This window comes from Branchiostoma lanceolatum, chromosome 11, assembly GCF_035083965.1.
Source record: "Branchiostoma lanceolatum isolate klBraLanc5 chromosome 11, klBraLanc5.hap2, whole genome shotgun sequence".
Lineage (NCBI taxonomy): Eukaryota > Metazoa > Chordata > Leptocardii > Amphioxiformes > Branchiostomatidae > Branchiostoma > Branchiostoma lanceolatum.
Genome location: NC_089732.1, coordinates 131136 through 153819, shown reverse-complemented (window position 1 = coordinate 153819; position 22684 = coordinate 131136). Strand labels below are relative to the sequence as shown.

The 22684-nt window shown below is 43.6% G+C and overlaps 1 protein-coding gene and 1 long non-coding RNA gene across 2 annotated transcripts in view; one reads left to right on the top strand and one right to left on the bottom strand.

The window, feature by feature from the left end:
• The window catches only part of LOC136444848 (glycine dehydrogenase (decarboxylating), mitochondrial-like), a 47011-nt gene that overhangs the window by 12586 nt on the left and 11741 nt on the right, over nt 1-22684 (top strand). Inside the window, exons 3-10 of the mRNA XM_066442602.1 lie at nt 12837-12972; nt 14715-14957; nt 15408-15564; nt 15976-16172; nt 16482-16578; nt 17219-17324; nt 17621-17760; nt 18152-18232. Of these exons, the coding sequence (XP_066298699.1) occupies nt 12837-12972; nt 14715-14957; nt 15408-15564; nt 15976-16172; nt 16482-16578; nt 17219-17324; nt 17621-17760; nt 18152-18232 (1157 nt within the window). The remainder of the gene's footprint in view (nt 1-12836; nt 12973-14714; nt 14958-15407; nt 15565-15975; nt 16173-16481; nt 16579-17218; nt 17325-17620; nt 17761-18151; nt 18233-22684) is intronic.
• On the bottom strand, nt 4455-12149 carry LOC136444850 (uncharacterized). The gene is made up of 2 exons (XR_010757338.1): nt 8762-12149; nt 4455-8174 (listed from the first exon to the last, which is right to left on the bottom strand). It is a non-coding gene; the product is annotated as an uncharacterized lncRNA (long non-coding RNA).

Below are 22684 nucleotides of genomic sequence, written 5' to 3'. Positions count from 1 at the left end.
GTCAACCCCATTTTCCCAGCGTCGTCGCGGACATGTTGTAAAGTAAACACTGGAAGTTCTGTGATCTTCTGTGGGGCACTATAGCCTGCTCGAACACGCGCGCGCTAGAATCAAGCGAAAGTAACCCGAGACAATTTACGTGACTCTAGCTTTCCAAATATGGAAAATTTATGCAAATGTCACGTGCAATCCGCCCGAAAGTGTGCTATGGGCTCGGCCGGTTGCTATGCAGTGGTGAATGCCGGCGCCTTTGATGAACTGCTTGGAAGTTTTGCGGTGGGCGTGGCCTATTGCATGCGAATGTGTCTTTCTCAAGAGTTCTCACGACTTGCCGGCCGGCGCAGGGATAGCTGGCGGGATTCCCCACCGTTACAAATGCAACAATGTTCTTTTCGCTGGTATTTCTACCAATAGTGCTACAAATGTGGCATGAATGTCAATGCCGCTACCACTAAAAATCGGAGGATACCTAGTCCTGGATATTTGGATATGATGCAAGTCGTTGTCGTAGGGTGAGGATGGCTACGATGCCTCGGCCGAGAGATTACGTAACGACGGATAGCTGTTGGCCATCCGGGCACGTGAGCAAGTTTGTATCACACCGGGAACTTTGAAATAAGAAATATTCTGCCCCTGAAATCGCCGTGAGCGGCCGGACATGATTTTCGCTCTTTAGTGAAATATCTAACATCCTTCTTGTTCAGATTAGTTTTTTACGACTTTATTTTGTTAAAAGGAGTTTAAATCTGTTGGCAAAATTTCCGATTTGTAACATAGAAAAATCTAAAAACCGTGTCTTGGTTCAAATGACCGTCGAACAGTGGCGCTTTAAACAAGGTTAAAATCCTAAAACGAGAAAATAAACATCCATCTAGCCACCGGTCATTCCTAACTTACAAGTCCAAGCAGATGTTAGAATCCAGCTGAGTTTGTGTGTGTTTTGCAAGATTTATAAAGTTTTCTTGTAGTAGCGAGAGAATGGTTAAAAAGGAGCACTCGTAAATCCTAACATCTGCTTGGAGATTTGGTCCCACCGACGGCTTTTGTTTGTTTGCTGTTGTTTGTATTGCATACCCGGTAAACCGCATCAAGGCGTAACACATCAGGTTAATTCGGCTAGTAAGATATCTCGTTTGAAGCACCGCCCACTTTAAAAAAGTTAATGAACATAAGATCTGCTCGTGATAAAAGATTAAGGTACTTACCGAACATGACCAAGTCTCCGGTAAACCGTAAATATAGATTTGCCACCCAAGCGGGGAAAGTTGGACGGCTGAAATCCGGGTGAAATCGGTCTAAAGAAAGTTCCTTGGTGCGCATGATCAATCAACTTGTCCCTTGCAGTTCTTCCTTCTTTTTGCATTTTGCAAGTAGTGAAAACTTAAAGTGTTTCTCTTTTAACCTTTTAAACAAAGATCGCAGGTCAAAATGCAAGATTCTTTCACAGCCTTTTCCCGCCATATTCAGACCATGCACGTAATCTTGGCATATCCACCTTGGTCTATCAGACGCAAATGTCCGGAAAGTGACATTCAGTAGTCCATAGCAATAGGACAAGTGAGGTCCGGTCCGGTCTGCTAGTTCGTAGCGAGCTTTTCATGTTGCTATACTCAGGAATTGGACATTGAATATGCCCCCCTCCCAATATTTGCAACAAGAAGGAGGTTCAATCACTAATCAGTGCCTGACTGTGCTGTAAAAGCTTCCCTAACTGAACAAGATTACACGTACAGAGTCAAATCTCCACCGTAGGTGTAGTACGTCGTTCTCCTGCAGTCCAATGTCGGGATCTTTCCCAGCCATATAGCATCTCCAACAAGCCTGGACTAATTTTCCCGCCAGATAACACTGAACTCTGACACCGATGTGTTACTACAGTAACTATTATTCATGAGCTGGTCTCAAGAGGAAATGTGAAACAATACACAGGAAGTAGTCGTCCCAGCATTTGAATGACAACGTTGACGATCCATTGATCTGTGTGTTGTGTTGTGTTGTGTTGTGCAAATCCCTTCTCGATGCCAGATCGCGTCCGATTTGAACTATTTTTGTAGCGAATGTGATGTGTAACTTCAATGGGCTGTCACAAGCATTCATACTTGAAAGTTGCAGAATTTGATGTCTTTATTTGAAATGATATTAAACATCAAGGAGGTGATACCATTCCACAGATCGATGTTTGTTATGTTTGCAGATTATATAGAATAGGAAGCATATGATTCATTCTTCAAGCTCCCAAAAAATGTATCCACTTCTTTAAGAGTTGAAGTAAGGAGCCTTGCTTCAAGAAAAGGTATCCATGGTTGAAACAATCGTAACACTAACAGTGCCCTCATGAATACTCCGAAAATATGTAGATGAAAAAGTAATGCACATTCCTGCTGGTGTGTTTATCCAGAGGGGCGGTTTAATATACCGGCTATACAGATACAGACTCCATACTTAGCAAACATAGCGAATGTGACAGTGACAATTGAATGCGTTAAAGGCTAGAAAAGCAATGTTGTATATATATAGTGGCCGGTATGAGATGCTGTTTGCGGAGGTTTCAGGACAGTATATACGTCCAGGCAAGGAGGTTATATATAAAACCTCCTTGGTCCAGGCAAGGAGGTATTAAATTTAACCTCCTTGGTCAGGGTCCAAAGAATCTTCTCCCAAAAGATCGCTTGCTGACAAATTAGTACGGTTTTGCATGACAAAAGGAAACTTTGGGTTACGGGTTTGCCGGCCGATGACGGTCCCCAGGGAAAGCACAATCCCATTATCATGGAGACGATAAACTCTTGTTCCCCCTTGCAAGAGAAAGGCCCATTAGAAAGGCCCTGTAACACAGCCACTCACCAGTAGAATCGATCAGCAGATGAGTCTACGACTTCTGCGAGCCCAGCCACTACAGGCTGTGGCCGCGTTGCGAACGCTGAGAGACCAAGGAGTCGTTGAAGGACATTATCCTATATAATGTCCGTTGACAGACCAACTTTAAAAGCAGAGGTTGATGGGGAAGATTGTGATCCCAACCGGCATATGATATTGAAGAAGGTCACTATGATCTTCTTCTTTAACCAACCTCTGCTTTGTTCGAGAGTAGAGCGTCAACGGTTTGATAGATCGCTCAACGAATTTCATAGATAAGAGACAATTTATATTCATGTTTTGAGTTTTGTTGTCTTCCAATGAATCATACCTTTTTATCTTGCATTATATTCCAGTTATGAAATCCATTTTGGAAGCTTGGCAATCGCCAGAGAGCGGGGCCCAAATGACACTTTCGGCAGTAAAAAAAATAGTAGAATCAAGGATGTTTTGTAAAATACGCCCGGTGATGTCTCGATAATCCTGCGATTTTGAAGGATCGGTCACGGTGGCAGGTCAATGAACCACTTTCAACGTGATATGGTAAATTTTCAGAATAAGAATTGGCGCGACTCTCGGGCGATTGTGAGATTCGGCGACTTTCTGATCATTACCAAATACTCGTCGACCGTGTGACAGGGGCATAACTACTGACTCAGCTGGTCAGCATATGCCAGCCTGCAGGACACATGACGTACTAATGCTACCATCACATTTCCAAGCCGGGGCCCGGCCTGGCAGTTTGCGGGAACGAATACTATTGTATTATGTATATCATACTATATGATAACACAAGGTTAAAGTATATTTAACCTCCTTGATGATATAAAAGACAACAAACACACAAACGTCAAAAATAGTTATCATGAGCATACTTAATGTATATTTCTTGACATACACTTTCATTTTTTGCTCCCGCAAACCGGGCCCCGATTTGGAAATGTGACCGTACCACAAGCAAGAGACAGCCAATGGAGAATAGACGCAAAATGCATCAGGGTCACATCTATTACCAGAACACTCCCTTTTTCTGCAAATTAATATCAAGTTTGTCTTTTTTCATATTTTCCAGGTTCGTCCTCTTTTATCAACTTTTGACCATGCTGTGCAAGAATTCGAAAACAGGATGAACAGACTTACTTGAACGTTTTGTTTTTTTGTTTTGTTCCGTTTTGACGTTTTGTTGTCGAGTTCTGTTGACCCCAATTTGTTATGTTACGTTTTTGTCAGTTCGATTTCATTGAAGTGTCTACCGGCAAAGAAACATACTAACAATTAGCTTTCGCACAACTAACAACTCATAGAATTCAGGCTAGTCTCCTTCGCAGACTTTTTAGAGCGCCGGCGTTTATTTCTTTGGGCGAGCGCTGATCAATTCGATTCGTGACTTTCAAGGGAGCGGATGCTGTCCTAAACTTCTGACTGTTTCAAAATTTTATCCAGTTGCTTGAGTAACTATTTTTGGCGTAACCGTAAAGATTTTCTATTGCTGGCAGAGCTAGAAAGGGCGCTGCAAGAAGTCTACGAAGGAGGCTAAGGAAATGCAATGTTTTTAAACGTATTCTTACGATACCTAGGCAAGAAACGAAACAAATACGTGTAATCATATTTTCATTAATATGGGAAAACCGTGTCTTAAGCAAACCCTAAGCATTAGTTCACTAAGAAGAAAGTGTCCCTAGAGATAAGGATACTAATTGAAAAATCCTTCAAGTTACATCCGACGAAAATGCATGGTGTGAAGCAGGTGAGTTTGAAAACAACATATATCTAATATGCATGCAAAGATATGGTGGAGAACATTTGTGACGAAGGAAGTTGACATTTACATTAAGACATGGTATGTAGGTGGGGTTCACAGACGAGTACCTACATGGACATAGCATAGGGTAGTGAGGCGATTTTGTCGTCTGCTGTTTTGTGTACATTTTTACTGAAATGTGACATTCTCCACACAGCGCGCAACTCTGCTAATGAAACTTGCGCTCCAGATGTAATATAATGTTACAGAATCTTTTCGAGTTGAAGCATCGGTCCTGTCATAAAAAGAGTCAACGGGTCTTAAAATATGAAGATTTATTCCTGGCCATGGGAGGTCTTGTCGAGTTACCGGTACCAGGAAAGTACCAATACGTACCGTACTTCAAATTCGATATCGCTATGTTGAGAATCGTTTTATTATTGCTTTACATGTTTCGAACGTCTGTCGTCCTCCCAACTTCCAACCTCACGACAAGACTTACCATTACTTGTGAATTGTGTTTACTTAAAGGTCTTCTTTTCATTTACTTGTCTTACTTTAAAATCATCACGCACATTTTAACTGGAAACGTAGCACGAAACGAACCATCTGTCGGGCTTTCTGCCCACCCGTATTTCTACAACCAAACTCTAAATATTTTATTTCCCAAGTTTACGGACAAGTTTCATAAGATTCTAAAAAATGAACATATGCGAGGAAATTTTTGTAAACGCTTGTGTAAATGCTTTTCAGTACTAATATTCTCATGCAGCAAATATTCTCGTCTCTTTTGTCCAACCGGAACCAAAGAAAAAAATGATGCGAATTGATAGATCAAATCTGACAAATGTTGCAGCAAACCGTTATAGATCTTGACAGCACTCCGGTACACCTGTGGAATATAAGTAGAATTAGACTTTCTTTTCCATTTTTTATAACAATTGAAACTCCAATGTAATCCTCATTCTGACATGTTGCTATAGCTCTACTGTCGGGCACTCCACATACAGCATGCGGTAGCCAGGCCTTTTGCTGTTGTGTCAGCGAATCATCAATCATTTGTTTGGAAGTATTGACGCATTGTATTTGAAGAGTTGAACCTGTAACACCCACCGACCCCACATGAGCACCACACACAAAAAAACACAAGTGAAACCTATCAACCTTCCACTCATGTGCGACACGATATTACAGTAGCGCCACATGTACCAGTTAGTCTTCCTGTACGGTAGGTATTGTTGCAGAAGGAAATGTTGAGAATTGTTTGAGGATTGTTTTTACATTTCCAAATGCCTGTTATCCTCTCAACTTAACAACATCACTTAACATCACTTGTGAATTGTGTTTATCTAACGATCCGATGCTTTGTTGGACGTTTTAGAATCTATGAAGGGTACCTCTGTGTCCAATTATTAGCTGGAAATATAGCCCACACCACCTGTCAGATCGGACAACCTCGACTACTGCTAGATCTAATGACGCTTCAAATACTAGTCACTTTGGGTTATTTGTTATATATTTCATATATGTTGTCCATGTCAATTATCATTCGAATTGTACAAGGAAACCGTCGTGCAACACCGGAGCATATGGTAGAAACTGCACAGTACCGCATGGACGATGTCTTTATCTCAACATAGAAGTCAGTATAGAATGAAGACTGTAGGAACACCCGACAGGTAGTCTAGGTACATGTACCTCCCTATATTTCCAGCCAACACTTGCGTGGTTATTTCAAATTCCAATGCGCATCTTATAAAACCTAAAACTAAGTTAAAACAGATGACGTTTAGTTATCGATGAATGTGACAAAAGTGTAAGAGCGAAAACGACTCTCCATGTTGTATAACCATGGCCTGTTTTAATATCGCAAGATTTACAGGATATTTTCATATCATCTTTAGAAACGGGGTACTGATACTATATCATAGACAACTAAAGTACTAGTATTGAGAGCACCGTTTGAAGGGTTTTCATACACGCCCCGATAGACCGGCTAAACGGTAATTGGAAAATTGATAGTTCCGTGTTGTTTTCTAAAGTTCAGGACACTCTTGGACCGTGAAAAGGCTTTTTGATATATCATAAGATGTACAGGAGTCTCGTATATTATTGTCTAATGTGTAACTTGTAGAGCGTTTTTTGCACAAGACGACGAAACAGAAATATCAACAGCGCCGTTTGAAGGGTTTTCATACACGCCCCGATAGACCGGCTTAACGGTGATTGGAAAATTGATACTAGTAGTTCCGTGTTGTTTTCTAAAGTTCAGGACACCCTTGGACCGTGAAAAAGCTTTTTTTTTTAATTATAAGATATATAGGAGTCTCGTATATTATTGTCTAATGTGTAACTTGTAGAGCGTTATTTGCGAGAGAGGTCGAATCAGAAATATTAAGAGCGCCGTTTGAATGGTTTTCATACACGCCCCGATAGACCGGCTGAACGGTTTGAAAAAATGATAGTTCCGTGTTGTTTTCTTAGGTTCAAGACGCTGTAAGGCCATGAAAACGCTTGTCCTTAAACAACAAGATATACAGGAGTCTCGTGTATCATATACTAACGAATGACTTGTCGGAGTGTTTGAAAAAGACCTCCAAAGAGAAATACTGAGAGCGCAATTGGCAGGGTTTTCATACACGCACGCCGTATAGACTTGTGCTCAACGGTGATTAGAAAATTTATAGTTCCGTATTGTTTTCTATGGTTCAGGACACTCTTGGACCACGAAAAAGCTTGTTAATATATCACAAGATATACAGGAGTTTCCGTATATTATTGACTAATGGTTACTTAACTTGTAGAGCGTTTGCAGAAGACGTCGAATCAGAAATATTGAGAGCGCCGGTTGAAGGGTTTTCAAACACGCACCAGTAGACTTTGGCTGAACAGTGATTGGAAAATTGATAGTTTCGTGTTGTTTTCTGCGGTTCAGGAGACTGTAGGACCATGAAAAAGCTTTTTATCATATCACAATACAAACAGGAGTCTCGTATATTATTGACTAATGGGCTACTTGTAGAGCACAAGTGTTTTTAAACATTTTACAAAGCATACTACGCCATATTCAAGTAAACACAACTAACACATACTGCTAGGTCATCTCGTTAATCTAAGAGGACGACGGAGGTTTATCTATGATGGTTTTGAGAACATACGGGAAACGATTGTCAACATTTCCTCTTTCATTTTCGGATGTATTGAGAGGTAACATTTTACTTCAGGATAAAGGGTACGATATGCTATAGCAGTACAGCATTGGTCTCGTTAGAAAGTACTTCCCGCGGTATTACTGCTCTAAATTAGTTTTCACATATCGCCCTGCATGAGCCACTAGTGAAGTTCTTGCAGAACGATGATTATGTCAACGCTGTGTTATCGCAGCCTAAAAGCCGAGTGAAGCGCAGGTGCCTCCACACACTGGGCACGCGACAGTAATGCTGGGGTCGGGTTTCTTTTCCTTCTTGGCTTGCCGCTTGCGATTCAGCTCGTCGCGTCTGTTCTCCTCGAAGGATAGAAAGGGTGTTCAAATTGTTAAGTTGTCCCTATTGTTTAATTTAATCATTAGAAAAAAAAACTTGCACTCAGTAGTTCTGAGCTGAAAATTTTTTTCCAACATAGTGTTGCATCAGAAAGTTACGCATGTCCATCTAAGTATGGACAGGTTAGGGTTAGGGTAATGCCACATGCTGGTAGGTATCTTGTAACACTACACAGATGTTTATGAGTGTTGTCATTTACGTGATTAAGATTTGAATACGCTGCAACATTTATTTGGTTCAATATCAATTCGCAACATTTCTTGGAGGCGGGGATTGCCGAGTACACTCGAATAGCAGTGCGTCAGGCAAGGGGTGGAGTTAAAGTTTCAAAGGTTGGTTTAAGCAAAAAAAGAACTAACAATTCTTATTTTGTAACACTACACAGATGTTTATGAGTGTTGTCTTTTACGTGATTAAGATCTGAATAAGCTGCGACATTTATCAGATTCAATATCAATTCGCAACATTTCTTGGGGGATGGAGGCGTAAGATCGCTTAGCGCTATCGGTACGGTATTTTGGGGTACCGTACTCCGACGTGTGGCGCAACACTAGAGTTTTTAACTTTTCTAAGTCCTTCTTTTGTGATCTAATGCCAAGGGCATCATTAGAAGAAAAAAAACTTGCACTCAGTAGTTCTGAGCTGAAAAATGTTTTCAAACATTGTGTTGCATCAGAAAGTTACGCATGTTCAACATCTAAGTATGGACAGGTTAGGGTTAGGGTTAGGGTTAGGGTAATGCCACATGCTGGTAGGTATTTTGTAACGCTACACAGATGTTTATGAGTGTTGTCATTTACGTGATCAAGATTTGAATACGCTGCAACATTTATTGGGTTCAATATCAATTCGCAACATTTCTTGGAGGCGGGGATTACCGAGTACACTCGAATAGCAGTGCGTCAGGCAAGGGGTGGAGTTAAAGTTTCAAAGGTTGGTTTAAGCAAAAAAAGAACTAACAATTCTTATTTTGTAACACTACACAGATGTTTATGAGTGTTGTCTTTTACGTGATTAAGATCTGAATAAGCTGCGACATTTATCAGATTCAATATCAATTCGCAACATTTCTTGGAGGATGGAGGCGTAAGATCGCTTAGCGCTATCGGTACGGTATTTTGGGGGTACCGTACTCCGACGTGTGGCGCAACACTAGAGTTTTTAAACTTTTCTAAGTCCTTCTTTTGTGATTTAATGCCAAGGGCTATGTACAGCTGGTTACACCCCACGCGGTTTAGGTATGTTCAGACGATCCAACCTCCTTGTTTGAAGTGTCGCTATGAAATTACCGAAAGCCAGCAATGTCGTCAACAGGTGGTCCACCTCGTACCGTTCTGAAAAAAAATCATTTCCGGCTAAAGCCTGTGCTTTGAGTTTAAAAGAATCATTCAAAATATCGCACTCGGCAAATTTCTCCATAGGTGGACAAAGTAGTCTTCACATCAAACTTGAGGGATAATATATCGCGTTTGTGCGATTTAGATGAATTACGGAGTTCCGAATTCCATGTCAAATATTTAAGATGTTTATTCTCCCCTATGGGAAAAATATTCAGACAAACGTTCCTAAGGATTACGGTTTATCGATAAATCTTAATTCATAACGAGAACGGATTTTTTTGTAAAAATACAACGTCAACGTGTATACCGTTGCTCAGTGCATGAGATAGAGCAGCGCTATGTTAGAAAGTCTCAGACTGGTACTTCATTATCGACACATACTGGTATCATTTTTGAATAGTATTGAGCATTTTTTATAAACCTTCATGAGGATTGGCGGTAGGCCTAAACCAACCAAACCTTACCATCACGAGTACAAATGTATTTGTTAATACTTCCATGTGACCAAAATAGTTCCTCCTTGATTTCAACGAGCAGTATGATTTTATATGATAATCGCAACTGCAAAACGTCTATAGGCATGTGGGCTAATTCGATGGAGCTTTCATATGTCGAAACGAGTCCAAGAAAGTATAGAATCGTCTCAGTAAACACGGTTCACAACTGATGTAAGTATCGTTGTTTAGTCGAGAGGATATCAAACTTTTGGAAATGTAAAAATAATTCACAACGATTCTCAATATTTTTCGTCTTCAAAAACAGCAACCGCTATAGACGGGCAATGACGCGATGTTATCGTGCTGCGCACATGTAAGCAGTTGCTTGCTAAAGTTAACTGGTGTATGTGTGTGTGTGTGTGTGTGTGTGTGTGTGTGTGTGTGTGTGTGTGTGTGTGTGTGTGTGTGTGTGTGTGTGTTTTCGTTTGTTTGTGTTTCAAAGACGATGTGTCAGTACCTCAGTGTGCCTGATTTATAAGAATTGTTTCGCGAACATGTGCGGTATGCGGAGTACAGGATACCGGCACCACTTCAATAGAGCAGTTCCAGACAAAGGATTACGTTGGACTTTTAAGGTTGCTTTTAGCAAAAAAAATGGTAACTGTTTATTTCATAACGCTACGCAGATTTCTATGAGTGTTGTCTTTTGACGCGATCAAGATATAAATACTATGCAACATTTGTCAGACCTATTATCAATTCGCAACATTCCCACAATTACAATCTGAACTCTAAATATAATGAATCGAACTGTTGCCCTTAGTAATACATACAACTACAGTTTCGGACAAACTGACATGAGACCCAATTATTATATCGGAGACTTAGTCTTAATTGATCGCCAAGTAAACGTCATACCTGGGGAATGGGCTAATCGTGCAAACGTAACGTAATCAAAACCATTTTTGTCAAAATAGTAACAGTTCCATCACTGAGTTTGGTAAATGATGTGGCTCGTACATGTAACATGACGAAATCAAAAAGTTGACATCTTAAAACACTGCAGCATGTCGTTCCGTCGGGCGAAGCTATGAATACACTTGCTCACGTGCCGGTGGGCGCGGCCGACAGCTATCGAGTGGAACACAATCTCTACTCTACTTAACTCTACCCTTCTCTGAATCTCGCTATCCGGAACCGGTCTTTGTTTGCTGCAATCGACAACATCGAAGTTCTGGACGGAGTTGTAACACATATCAGTAGAAATACTATTTTGGCGTAACTCTCGTTACCTTACCACCTGCAAGCCGTATAAACGCTTGGAAAGGAAAACAACACATTCACATGCGATAGGCCACGCCCACCGCAAAACTTCCAAGCAGTTCATCAAAGGCGCCGGCATTCACCACTGCATAGCAACCGGCCGAGCCCATAGCACACTTTCGGGCGGATTGCACGTGACATTTGCATAAATTTTCCATATTTGGAAAGCCAGAGTCACGTAAATTGTCTCGGGTTACTTTCGCTTGATTCTAGCGCGCGCGTGTTCGAGCAGGCTATAGTGCCCCACAGAAGATCACAGAACTTCCAGTGTTTACTTTACAACATGTCCGCGACGACGCTGGGAAAATGGGGTTGACGGTTCCACCGACGGCCAGAAGGGTATTTTTTCAATACTAAAACACGGCTGCAAAATTAGACCGCGCCGCGATGTTGCAAATACGGAGAGTTTTGCCGCTCGCCGTGTTGTTGTTTTGTCTCTGAATGACCTTTGACCCGGCTTGCCGCTTGCATGTCGCGGGGCGCAGCGGCCGATCTCGGCCGTCTTTCGTGTTTCACGGCCGAGATCGACGATCTATTCACAACCACGCGGGCAGATTTGCCTCACAGATTAGTATACACAATAGGAATTATCGGTAGGAGGGGAAACATGTAGGTGTGAAGTGTGCATTGACCGGCCCAAGTGCGGGAGGGGCAATTCAAACGGCGACATTTTCACAGCGCAGTTCATTAGCCCGCCGGGTGGGACCATAAACCGGCATTTGTCGCCGTTCTCCCAGAAATTGTAACCTTTCCACTTCCATGGAACTCGGCCTGGGTCCATAAACCGAAAATGTCGCTAATTGGGGGCAATCTAAACGGCGACAATTTTACAATTGTAACCAACACTAATTTATTGCCCAAAATGTAACCGATTTTGTCCATTTGTCGCTTTTCCGCGTTCGTAGTGTCTTGTTCTGTTTTATTTGGCTTTGAATGTGAGTTTCTGGGCCCTACATGGCCAAGAACGGCCAGACAGATCCAGAGGACAGCCTGGAGTCTGACAAGGGAGGGGTTCCTCCAAAGGAGTGATAATGCCCAGGGATGATGATGAGTTAGGGTTTGGGCTTTAAGTTTGACTTTGACTTTGAATTGAGACTCCATGTGTTCATATAGATAACACTAGGGGACGCCCCTAACTTGTCACGGTGTCAGCTCCCAGTCAGCCGTTTATTCTTACACTACAACCTCGGGCTTAGTTCCGCTGGCTTGGCAGACTCGCAGCTGCCGAACCAAGAAGATAAGACTAAATAGATCAAACTAAATGTCATCAAAGCTTTTATTATTCCCTACAGACAAGTATTATGATATTAATACATATCATCCTGTGTGGAGGTGGTATTTTTTGTAACCTGATACAGCACTGTTGTGTAACATGATCCTGACGTTGGAGCTCAGGGTATTCTAGCATAGTAACCTTGCGGCGAAGTTGCTTCTTTATTGTGCAGTTTTAAAGCCTTGGAGAATTCATAAGAAATCATGGGAACTTTGGTTAGTTATGTTTTTGTCAGCGTTCGTTCGTGTGTGTGTTTGTGTGTAAACTGTATACATCTAGTTTACAGTACAACATACTGACTGTATTGTTCCCCCTCTCCCACAGCGGAAAGCGAAGTGCTGGACAGACTGCGACACATCGCGAGGAAGAACAAAGTCTGGAGGTCGTACATCGGGATGGGGTACTACGGAACCGTCACGCCCACAACTATCCTCAGGAACATCTTCGAGAACCCGGGATGGTGAGGACAAAAGATTACCAGTATCTCACCTTAATACTTCTTAGTGTTGTACGCATTCTGCCACTATGACTGTTTTTTTCATAACCTAATTCTTATGGTAGAAAAGTTAAACAGCAAACGTTGGTGAAAAGCAACTCATCATGGAAGGGTTCAGCTGGCATCTTCAGTGTAAGGTCTGTCCCGGCCACCAGCCACTTCCAGGAAATGTCCCTGCCACCAGCCACTTCCAGGAAATGTCCCTGCCACCAGCCACTTCCAGGAAATGTCCCTGCCACCAGCCACTTCCAGGAAAGGTCTGTCCCTGCCACCAGCCACTTCCAGGAAAGGTCTGTCCCTGCCACCAGCCACTTCCAGGAAAGGTCTGTCCCTGCCACCGGCCACTTCCAGGAAAATCTGTCCCTCCCACCAGCCACTTCCAGGAAATTTACTGCCCTGGAACAGGAAAAAGGATTTTACCATGATGGCCAATACTGACCGACGGAGGCCATATATATATGGAAAAGGAAAACCTTAAGCCTGACAAACCGCAGGACTTTCCTGGTCCTGCAGAGGACGTCACAGTGTGGGGAGATGGCATCAGGGTTAAGTGCACTTTTGGGGGATATGTATGTATGACATGGGCTTCTATGCCATCCTGAGAAAGATATGTGTCCATTTTAGAACAGAGGTGGGTTTACCTGAAATGGACTTGATTGTTGCGCAACTTTGATATTCCGCAAGTCTTGATGAAGCAAGAAGGTGAAAATAAAACTCATATTCATAAGTGCAGTTCTGTTTCAAGATAAATACGATTATTAGGAGCAACATTACCCTGGCAGCGTTGTTTACGTGCAGAAGTGCATGTGCCAGTGCTGAAGTTCCCTGTCCTTTACGCCTGTTATCTGTTTAAAAGCGTTTCTCTGCGCGGCGCCAGACGACGACACGCCTACAGGCTCCACACAATCCTGTTACAGCCCACAGGGGCTCAGATTAGAGATCACTTCGTAATACATGCTTTGGGCTTTCAGCCTCCAGTGGCCTACAGAAACGCACTCCATTTTTTGTTTGTTTTTTAGATCTTAGATTTTAGATCAAGTTTATTGTTGCCATCATTGTAGATGAAGAGCGGCTCATACATGAAATAAAATGATACAAATCAGGGTAATAAAACAGAAAAAAAAGTGTCACATCCCAATCTCACAGTCTAGCCTGGAAATTACAGCTTCTCATTGCACACCCAGCTTTCTGAAAAAAAAATGTATTTCTCAATTCTAAGTTTCTAAGAAAAAGTCAAAGGCGGTGAATATCAGATTGTAATTCCCCATATCATCCATCTGACTTTGAAACTGTTGCAGATCTAGAGATTTCAGATGTAAGATATCAATAATCCCCACAACAAATCCTTAACTTTATGCTGTCTGCAGAATGATGCATATTAACAGTTTTCTCAGATTTCAGCAGAGAGAACTAATGTCAGAGATCGGACAGTGGATCAAGTGCAGTGCTTTTAGTTCTAGCTGTGAAGTCTTACATTACCGGTCAGTGGTCTGGCTGGGATTGATACTCCAAACCCTGTGATTCAATCTTAAGTGGTACGTAAAACCCAATGTTGGGATCAGAACCCCAGACCCAGTGGGTTTTTGTGTCTATACAGGAGACACAGCACATGTCGTTCCTGCCAGGGCCAGTTAGCAAGTTTGTGTTTAACAGGATTGTCCAATATTGTGATTCAAATCTCTAACTTTGTGTTTTTGTGTCGGCAGGACGACACAGTACACGCCGTACCAGCCCGAGGTGGCGCAGGGTCGGCTGGAGAGCCTACTGAACTACCAGACGCTCGTGACGGACCTCACCGCCATGGACATCGCCAACGCATCGCTGCTGGACGAGGCAACGGCGGCCGCGGAGGCCATGGCGCTCTGCTACAGACAGAACAAGAGGAGGAGATTCTACGTGGACAGCTACTGCCACCCACAGACTATAGGACTTATCCAAACTAGAGCAGAGTAAGTCACACAGCTACTGCCACCCACAGACTATAGGACTGATCCAAACTAGAGCAGAGTAAGTCACACAGCTACTGTCACCCACAGACCATAGGGCTGATCCAGACTAGAGCAGAGTAAGTCACACACAGCTACTGCCATCCACAGACTATAGGGCTGATCCAAACTAGAGCAGAGTAAGTGTTGAGTACATGTAGTAGTTGACTGGTTTATTCGTCATCATGTGACAGACTGGCCTCATGGCAGCCCTTATAAGGCTGAATTGCGAGGCTAAATACATCATAGGTAATTGCATGTTACAAATCAGGCAACGGTTAAAAGTTTCAATAAATATCAGTTAAAAACAATTGATAAGACTATTTATATATGTTTTTGCTTACGCTCTCATGTCATCATTTGAAATGAAGATGTTTTCCTGAAGCTATATGACAATCATCCTTTCTTGTTTAGGGCCATCGGCATCGACATAACCGTGAGCGACATCGTGAACATGGACTTCAGCGACAGGAACTTCTGCGGGATGATTCTGCAGTACCCAAATATGGAGGGGCAGGTTTACAACATGGACCTGCTGCAGGGGGTCATCGCAGATGCACACGATAACGGGGTGAGTTATCACACACGATAATTGGGTGAGTTATCACACGCACATGGTCACGGGTGAGTTATAAGACATGCACATGATAACAGGGTGAGTTATCACAGATGCACACGATAACGGGGTGAGTTATCACAGACACACACGATAATGGGGTGAGTCATCGCACACGATAACAGGGTGAGTTATCGCACACGATAATGGGGTGAGTTATCGCAGACGCACACGATAACGGGTATGTTCTGTGGATGTATCAGGATTTGTGTGAATCATTTATTGTACACTTTCTCCCAGACACTAGTAGACACTAGTAGTGTCATGTAGTACTATTGTCTGACTCTCGTAGCCCCCATACTCCATGTGGTGCTGGTGGCTCCATGTTTTACATTTTGTTTAACCCCTGACCTTTGTTCTCCCCAGACTTTAGTTGTCTTTGCGACGGACCTGCTGGCCCTGACGCTGATGAAGCCGCCGGGCGAACTCGAGGCAGATATCGCCCTGGGCAGCAGCCAGCGGCTCGGCGTGCCGCTCGGGTACGGCGGACCGCACGCCGCTTTCTTCGCCGTCAGAGATGAGCTGAAGAGACTCATGCCTGGCAGGATGGTCGGGGTCAGCAGGTGGGTCAGAGGTTAGGGGTAGCAGGATGGTCGGGGTCAGAGGTTAGGGTTAGCAGGTGGGTCAGGGGTTAGAGTTCAAAGGGTGAACGGCAAACTGAAGAGACACATGCTGGGGTCAGCAGGTGGTTCAGGGGTTAGAGGTTAAAGGCTGAGAGATGAGCTGAAGAGAGGAGGGAGGGATATGTGGACTGGTCATGTGCCATACTCAAGTCAGAACTCTTTGGTTCTTGTGTTTGAAGTACAGTCATTGCTCGAAGTGTTGAAGTCACCATTGTCAGTGTTTCATGTGCATGTTCAACCCTACCCCAGGGACTCTGCTGGGAGGGACTCCTACCGACTGGCGTTACAGACAAGAGAACAGCACATCCGCAGGGACAAGGCCACCAGTAACATCTGCACCGCTCAGGTAAGGATCCCATTGGTCAGGGCCGGTCATGTGACAAGGCCACCAGCAACATCTGCACCGCTCAGGTAAGGATCCCATTGGTCAGGGCCGGTCATGTGACAAGGCCACCAGCAACATCTGCACCGCTCAGGTAAGGATCCCATTGGTCAGGCATGGTCATGTGACAAGGCCACCAGCAACATCTGCACCGCTCAGGTAAGGATCCCATTGGTCAGGCATGGTCATGTGACTAGGCCACCAGCAACATCTGCACCGCTCAGGTAATTCCCTAGCACGGTGAAGATAAGACCAATTATTGATAAGAGCAGGGGACCAGCTTAGTGTGAGTGGATCAAACCTCACAGCTCGGTAATATGAAGAACTTGTACTTAACTTTCCAAACCCTAAAATTGGTGTCTGAAAATGGAGCCAGCCTTAAGGTAAATAACAACAAAATTCAGGCCGTTTAGTCTGCCTGTTGTGTAATAAAGAGCCAATAGTCCAATAGTGTAAAATGCCTAAAGATGGTTTACTGGTTATGCAGAACAAACAGAAGGCTGCTCATTGGTCAGGGCTGGTCATGTGACAACTATTTATTTTTGTGCAAGCTGAATTTCCCGTCCGTCCCCAGAGTTGAGGTGTCCTGTTGTTTTCCCATCAGGCTTTGCTGGCCAACATGGCCGCCATGTACACGGTTTACCACGGACCCGAGGGCCTCAAGCACATCGCCACCAGGGTGCATCATGGGACACTGCTGCTAGCGGAAGGTGAGTGCAACGAGGTCAAGTCTTAGAACAGCCCATGGAATTTTACCTTCTGCTGATAACAGCAGACAATATTCTGTCTGTTCTACCTTCCTAAGACATCTCTAAGAATCTCCTCCAAACGTTCCTAAGACATCTCTAATGGTCTCCTACCGACGTTCGTAAGACATCTCTGAGAGTCCCCCCCAAACGTTCCTAAGACATCTCTAATGGTCTCCTACCGACGTTCGTAAGACATCTCTAATGGTCTCATGTTCCTAAGACATCTCGAAGGTCTCCTCCTGACGTTCCCCCTGCAGGTCTGAAGCGGGCGGGGCACCACGTGCAGCACGACCTCTACTTCGACACGTTGAAGGTCGCGTGCGGGACCGGGCCGGCGGACGTGCTCGAGCGGGCGGCGCAGAAGGAGATCAATCTCCGGGTGTATGATGACGGCATGGTGAGGAAATAAGCTAGTTCACTGTTCGACTTGAACATGTGCGTGGGTAACCCTAACCTCATGGTCTTATAATGATATCGATGACAGCAAAGTGAATACATTGCATGACCTTTATCTCAGAGCCGCAGTTTGTTTCAGTCCTTTGGAAGGTTTGACTGTAGTAGATTTGCTGCCAACATGTCGGCTGTTGGATGTGTTACAACTATGGTCTATGTAAGGTAGATATACCTAGTATGAAAGCTCATCTGTGTTGATAGGATACGTAGGACAATGAAGAGAGACCAAAACTAGACCACAAAGTTCCTGGCATTGTTTACAACTGAGAACTGTCATAATGTAATGTGACTTGTCTCAAGATGTGTTCACTAACACTGCCCCCCTCCCCCCTCAGCTGGGAGTGTCCTTGGATGAGACAGTGGAGGAACATGACCTTGACGACCTGCTCTGGGTGTTCGGCTCCGAGTCCAGCGCTGTGAGTAAAACTCTGTTTGTTCTGAGGGAAAGTGTGGCTGTTCTGGTGAGCTGTGAGGGAAAGTGTGGTTGTTATATATATATAGAATGTATAGATGTCAGTTGCCGAGCTTCAGTCGTATTTTTTGATCGCCCAAAGGTCACCAAATTGGAAAAACATGCCAGAGTCTCCAGCATATTTTTCACCTGGAAATCTACTACACAGGGCTTGGGACCTGCAGTGTTAGAACATCGGCTGATCTAAAAACATTTGGAGAGAACAGCCACAGGTGTATTACTGTCATGAAGAGCCGACAAACCTGCTGTGTGACTGGGGCATTAATATAACAAAGTGGTGCCCCTGTAGTCTAACAGTTTGGTTGACATGTACTGACATACTGGAGTAAAATTTTTGATAAAGTGCAGTCTTCCTGCAAGTCTGTATCTCCAAGTCAGAACACGTAATGTTGTATCTGACGTCCTGAAGCCCAGCATGATTCCGTTTGTTGTGATGTTTGTAGGGAAACAGCGGGCACGTCTATAGCAGACTGGTGATTATCGTTCAGTCATTATCGTTATGGTGATTATGGTTTAGTCGATATGGTTACGAAATTCGTAACGAGATCTTCAAGGCCACCGACAAGCCAGGTACATTGTGTTCACTTGTTGCCACTGACAAACAGGCGCCAGTTGGTCCGGTACCACGGGGTTCTTTCTAACAACGTCACTGTTACATGCGGCCTGCCTCAGGGCACACTGCTTGGCCCGTTAATCTTCATTGCGTATATCAATGGTGCTGCTCGTAATGCTGCCTCGAAGCAATGGAAGTTCGTAGATGACTTGAATTTACTAGAAGTCAGACACCCTATCTCAGCACCTTCTAATATACAACATGACCTGACTGATCTGGAAAACTGGTCATACGACAGCCACATGAAGCTCCATCCTGGCAAATGTAAAGTTCTTCATATATACTTCAGTAAGGTCCCGTGCCCAACACCTTCCCTGAAAATTAACAACATCGAACTACAACAGGTGAAAGTGATGAAGATCTTGGGAGTATTCCTACAGCACGACCTGCGATGGAATTCCCACGTCGACGCCATCTGCAGCAAATCAAGCCAGCGCCTGTTCCTACTCCGTAAACTGAAACACTTCCATATCCCCACTGAAGATCTCGTCACAGTCTACGTCACATATGTTCGCCCAGTTCTTGAGTATGCCGCTACTATCTGGCACTCAGGATTGACCACCACACTGAGCAACAGAATCGAGAAGGTCCAACGCCGTGCTGTACGGATCATTATGGGCGCGGACTACACGTCTTACACTGATGCCTGTGTTCACTTGGGTCTACCCTCCCTCCAGACACGTCGTCTTCAACTGGTCACGAACTTTGCGATCACTCTTAGTCAATCTGTACATTTCCAACACCTTTTGCCATCCACCAGAGGTCACATTAGTAGGCGCCAAACTAGATCGTCGCATAAACTTAACGATCCTCGTTGCAATACAAACCGATATCGCAACAGTGCCGTACCATTCATTGTCCGCTTGCTTAATACGTATATGTAATGTCTATCTCTAAGATCTTTGTATATTGTGTTAAAGAATTAATAGTTTTAAAAATTAATGTGTGTTTGTATCATAGATTTCGTATTCAATTGTGTAATGATGTGGATGAATTTTAATGTGAATGCTACAGCAACAATTCAGTCCGTTGACTGCTACTGTTGAGCATTATTTTACCTTCTGAAATAAACCATTCATAAAAAAAAAAATTATGGTTCAGCTATTGGGCACGAGGAGCAGCTTTGATGGGTAAGGAGCTGGGATTGGCTGATCTGCTGTAATCTCCAGCTTAGTGCGCAGAAGTATCATAAGTATCATAAGTATGATCCGTAGCCATCTCTTTAATTTTTGCACAGCAAAACATAATGGCCATGCGTTAACCACGTGAACGCCACGTGCCGCGCATGTGGGGGGAATTTACAAATAAACATTGTTTTTTTCAATCGCGTTAAGCAAGTGGCCGGACAGACATAGTGATTTTATTATCATTTGTCTGCAGACTACTTTGGACAGTTGCTGTGCAATTTTTTCTGGTCTATGTTTTTCCACCATAGCGTTAATAGGGAAAAGACCGAGGTGGACGATAATGGGTTACCCTAGCACAATTCTTCATCATATACCTAAGTATAAATACATGCTCGCACGGCGTTAAATAGGCGGAGAAAAACTTACAGACCATGCATTTTCTTTTTAGAAGAGCTGATATTTCTGACCATGGGTTTAACATTTGGCTCTGTCCGTGCGGTTTTAAGATAAATACGTTTTGAATAAATCGGACGTAAATTGGTTATGTTACGTTAGAGGGGCTGCAGTCAGGCAGGAAGATTATACACTTGTGAGAACTAGATTGTGGTGCAGTGATTAGAACTAGTGCTGTTTTCAATAATCATCAGTACAAAGTACGAGCATACTACATGTAGTTAGTCCATCGGGCCTGTGGATGTGGCTAAGTCAGTGTAGTTGTCCTGCCACAGGGCTGTGAAATGTTTACTGCCGATACGGCCTTCAGTCATGCTCTGCGAATGTCAATGTTTTATGTAGCATGTATAATAAATTGTGACAACTAAATGGCATACATAAGTTGCTTTGCTACACCCCCCCTGTGTGGCAAATGCCATAAAATGTTAACGGCAGTTTTGGCCTTGGGAAGTTGTTGGAAATGTCACATGGCCATGATTTAAAATATTACCCGTGGGCAAATTCCCCAAGGTGTAATATTTAGCCATGTAAAGATTATTACATGACTGGTATATGTACATTTAGCATGTTATACTTCATGGCATAAGATATAACTGACAGTGGGTTTAGATTCCTCAAGACATAATATATAACCTGGTACAGTCAAACCTGGCGCAGGCAACCACATCAAATCAGTTTGTCCATTTTTACACAGTTAAACCAGCCCTGTCCTCAGCAGCCACTTTCCCTCAGTCCCTTGAATGGTTGCTGAGGACAGCTTTGACTGTACATATACTTGATCTTGAATAACCAGTAGCGTCATACAGGCTCTCAACTTGTCCATGTCCATGTATGTGTGTCCATGTCTGAGTGGAGCGGCATTATGTAGTAAAGCTGACAGGATTAGAGATAGAAATCCAGCGTGGAGAAACGTCTGCACAGTGCAAGTAGCCAGTTTATATGCAGCTCTGGGGATTAGTTAAGTTCAGAAGACGTTCACATGTATATGTGATCACAAGGCTTTTGGGTTTTTAGTTATCTTTCAGTTGACATTCAGGAGTGTGTGAGAGACTTTTGGGCTTTAGTTACAGTTCAGAAAATCTTCAGCTGTTTGTGTGACTTTGGGGTTCAGTTACAGTTCAGGAAACCTTCAGGTGTTTGTGTGACTTTGGGGTTCAGGAAACCTTCAGGTGTACATGTGAGCTGTTTTAGGTTTAGTTACAGTAGCCTGCTTATATGCAGCTCTGCGGTTTACTTACAGTTCAGCAGTACATGTGCGACTTTTAGGGTTTATTTACAGCTCAAGTAGCCTTTTTATATGCGACTTTCGACAGATAAGCTACGTTCTACAGCTCAGCAGAGGTGACAGATTATACTTGGTAGTGGTCGGACATCGTTGCTATGGCGTCACTCCGGTGACAGATTTGCAACGTGAAAAGTCTAGTCAGGACTTTCCCCAAAGTAGCCTGCCTTGTTAGAATGACAATAACTGTATAAGCTGAAAATATGAACTGCTGTCCAAGTGTAACCTTCATGAATGTTTTAAATCTTACAAATTCACAATTTAGTAAAGACCCCAGTCAAAGAAGAGTAGTGTGTTGTGTTGATGAAGTATAAGATGGTGGTAGTTACACGGTTACTCTTACAGTGTTTGGCACGAGTCAGACCCTGTCGAATGAAGTTGTGCATGACTGTGTGATTCCCTGCAATATCTGCAGTTACTGGCTCAACATTCCTCAAGTAACCTCCAATCTGTGGCACAAGAAAGAAACTTTTTGTGTATTCTGGTATTCTAATTTCAACAGAATTGTGAGGAATGCCTCTTGGCCAAACTTGAAGCATGATTGGGTTCAACTGTAGTCTTCTCCACATCAGGACAGTCCAATTTGTGCCTGTCAGAAAAGTGATAAAGCGGTGAGAACCCTGCCCACTGTGGAGCTGTCGGGCTGTGAGGAAATAGTAAAGCCACGCCTCTCTCCAGCTGAGGCTTTCAGCAGCGGGAGTCACATTTCTGCCGAGCAAATTGTGTACCTGCCGCCCACATGCACTTTGCAGTAAATGTCAGCCCTGCCGGTGTGGAGCCGTGTGTGGGAGGGGGGCGCTTATCTCGCCTGGCACCCTCGGCTGTGTCTAAACGTGCCACAGGCTTAACGGCTGCGGAACAGGCTTCATATTGCCGTGATACAGGCTTAGTGGGTGGAAGCCCGCCTGGTTAATGAATATG